Consider the following 3,406-nt stretch of genomic DNA (forward strand, 5'->3'; position numbering starts at 1 on the left):
AATGTGTGTCTAATTAGATAAATCATATTGAAAGACTCATCATTTAAACCTCAAATTTATAGTGGATACTGGTCAAAAATATCCAGACAATAAATTTTGTTATATTGTAATAAATAAAACATAACTTGTGGTGATGAAATTATGCTCATGATAAAAGGTTAGAGAAAAAGAAATAAAAAACAAAACTGTATAACACTTTGCAAATTTCAAATAAAGGAGGCACATTGAAAGCAACAACAATTATATAAAAAAATTTAATCAATTCCGAGATAACTTGTATATTACCATAAACAATTTAGTTTTATTCTATTAAAAATTCTCATAATAAATAAATAATAAATAAAAATATTAATAAACGATATAATTGTATGAGGTTGAGATTGAATTTTTGAAATGAAATAATAAAATCACATAAAGAAAAAAAATTATAATCAATATTATGATGACAAATAAAATATTTAAAAATGAGTTGAAGAGAACACAAAATATAAGTTTTGTAACAAAACAGTTTTTTTTCAAATGAAACGAAAAAAGAGTTAAAAAAAGTGATATTTTTAATTAATTATTTACTAACAAAGTTAGTTATACCATTGACGTTCTCACCTTAACCAGTAAAACCACGCTATGTTCTAAAGATTGTTTTGCGGGCGACAAGTTCAACAGTATGGTAGAGGAGAAGAGAACACCACAGAAACAATGCGCGCCATTCCAGTTTCCTCAGAATCATACTCAGCTTTTCTATTCCCTCAACCACTCGCTTCCTTCTCCCCTAACTCCATTCCCATAACCTACTCCTCTCTCTTCTTCTTCCACCCTTTTCATTTCAAGATCCATCATTCACTATCCTCTCCCAAACCTTGCTCCTCCAAGTCCACACCCTTCTTGTGCACTGCTGCTTCAGAACCCGACCCCATCACTTTGGGTCAAGTGGGGGTTGAAGAGTCGGAAGAGTCCTTAGTTGAGGATGGGGTGTGCGTAGAGGTGATGAAACTGGACAAGAACTCGCGCAGAATCGAATCCAGAATTTCCGTTGAAGCTTCTCTTTCTTCCATTTGGAACATCTTGACCGATTACGAGAGGTTGGCTGATTTCATTCCCGGCCTAGTTGTCAGCGAGTTGCTCCAAAAGGGTGACAATTATGCCCGTCTTTTGCAGGTTCCTCTCTATCACGTGTTGTGCACCAAATGGGGTTCTTAAAGTTTGATTTTTTATTTTTTTTAGGAAATTAGTTGCATTTTTTTGGCTGTCTGTCTCACGCTGCATTGTGCTGATTTGATTAATCTCAAATAAGGTGCTAGGGTTGTTTTGGGCTTGCTTTCATTTTCTGAATCAAAAGTTCTTGATTCTTTATTAATTTGGAGATGTAATTAGCGTATCTCTTTATGTTCTTGTTGAAATTTATTTGAAAAATTTATTTATTAATCTGTATTATTTCTTTCTTTTTGTTCTTTCTTGAATTTTTAGAAAACAAACATAGAAAAAGTGTTTTTAAACGAGTGAATTTTTAGAAAACAAGCTCCATTTTGGTATAAAATCAAATACAGGTTAGGCATCAATTCTGGGTAATGACAATGGCATGATGCATTATGATGTATCCAAAACTTAGAAGTACATGAATACCAAAGTTAGCGAGTGATATGTATTACACACTTTTTGGGTGCAAATTTTACTCTGGAAATCATAATGTGACCATATGCTTATATTACTATTATAATTTTGGTGACAGAGATTCAGGTTAAAGTCAAACTTTTTATAAGATTACATTGTTGCAAGGCCAACCATGGTTTTACCTAATTTACTCCTCTGAGTTGCAATCTTTACAAATTAGTCTCAATGTATGTTTTATATTACTGTTACCCGAACTAAAAATTGTCATCATTTGAAGTATTTTCTTACCTAATGTATTTGACTTGAACTATATTTGTTATTGTTACATTACCTGAACAGATTGGACAGCAAAATATAGCATTTGGGGTAAAATTCAATGCTAAAGGAATTGTAGATTGTTATGAGAAAGAATTGGAGACTCTTCCTACTGGTATTAAGCGTGAAATTGAATTCAAGATGATTGAAGGAGATTTTCAACTCTTTGAAGGAAAATGGTCTATTTTTCAGGTACGGATTAATATGTTGCCTTGATTTCAGAATTCTTCTGGATCCAGGATAATATATATCACATCAATTTGCATAGTTAGGCACTTTATCATAATTATTTTTCAAAGGTCAAACCTTTTTTTTCTGAGATTGACGTTGTGAAATTCTACTGCATCATTCATGGCTGACCTTCCTTGGCGAAAAAGTAGGAGTGGAGGATGATATCATAGCTTAGAAACTTAAGTTTAGTGATTATTTTAGTCTATTGACTAAGATGTTATTATGATTTATGTAAAACTTGACAGCTAGTATTTATTTTGACAAAAAGATTTCTCCTTTGCTTTTAGCTATTGAAAAAAAGGAATCCCCTTTGTTTTTAACTTGTTCAATATTCATTTTGAAAGATATTGAAATTTTATACTATTTTGAATCCACGTATTCAACGGGGTTGGTTAGCATCCTATGCAAAAATAATTAACCCATTGTAATGGTTTTGCAGCATTTGAACAGTGAAAATTGTGAGCAGTCTCAAGTCCGAGGAGTTAGTACAACTCTCTCATACGTTGTTGATGTTAAGCCGAAACTGTGGTTGCCTATTCGTCTCATAGAGGGTAGACTTTGCAATGAGATAAAAATGAACCTTGTATCAGTCAGGAACGAAGCTCAAAAAGAGCGAGTTGTGTAATTCATGATATATTGTGGATCATACAAAATGTATACAAGTCCACTTTACTCCTTGCTCATTGGTAAATCTTGAAGCTTGTGGTCTTAAATGGCCTCTATGTAAGAATTTCTTCAAGGTCCGCCCACCCTGATCTTTTACATTGAAGGTTGAATCAATGTTTCATTTTAGATTTGAATGTTGGGTTTGAACTAACTAAAATTGGGGTGGTTCCTAGTATTAGAGTTAATTAAGTTTCTCATGAGTTAGCTAAGTTCGTGATGTATATAAAATCAGTCCGTGTGTGATACTTTTTTACAAGATTTTTTATTCACTGAATTTATATGAACTTAGGCAGGGCTGAAGACAATGATTTTGTAAATTTTCATCCACACTGCCGCAGCATGGTATATCTGTTATTCACACAGGTATCTGGTTCTTCACTGATTACTTTACTTGTTTATGTACATGATCTTAATTGGATCTACACGAATTATGTTAATTAAGTTCTGTTGAAGTTATAGTCATTATTTGAATTAAAGGCTTTTTGTTTTGCAAAACAATTGTTTTCAAATGTGAGTGTATTCGTCCCTCGACCCTCGACCCTCGACCCTCGACCCTCGACCCTCGACCCTCGACCCTCGACCCTCG

The 3,406-nt window shown here is 33.2% G+C and overlaps 1 protein-coding gene across 1 annotated transcript; it reads left to right on the plus strand.

The window, feature by feature from the left end:
* The first annotated feature begins 598 nt into the window (after positions 1-598).
* On the plus strand, positions 599-3,208 carry LOC106754843. Its single transcript, XM_014636909.2, has 3 exons — positions 599-1,155; positions 1,948-2,115; positions 2,594-3,208. The coding sequence occupies exons 1-3, from the start codon at positions 697-699 to the stop codon at positions 2,777-2,779; spliced, it is 813 nt and encodes a 270-aa protein (XP_014492395.1). The 5' UTR covers positions 599-696; the 3' UTR covers positions 2,780-3,208.
* Positions 3,209-3,406: the final 198 nt, after the last annotated feature.

The sequence above is a fragment of the Vigna radiata genome, unplaced genomic scaffold (assembly GCF_000741045.1).
Source record: "Vigna radiata var. radiata cultivar VC1973A unplaced genomic scaffold, Vradiata_ver6 scaffold_273, whole genome shotgun sequence".
NCBI classification, from domain to species: Eukaryota; Viridiplantae; Streptophyta; class Magnoliopsida; order Fabales; family Fabaceae; genus Vigna; species Vigna radiata.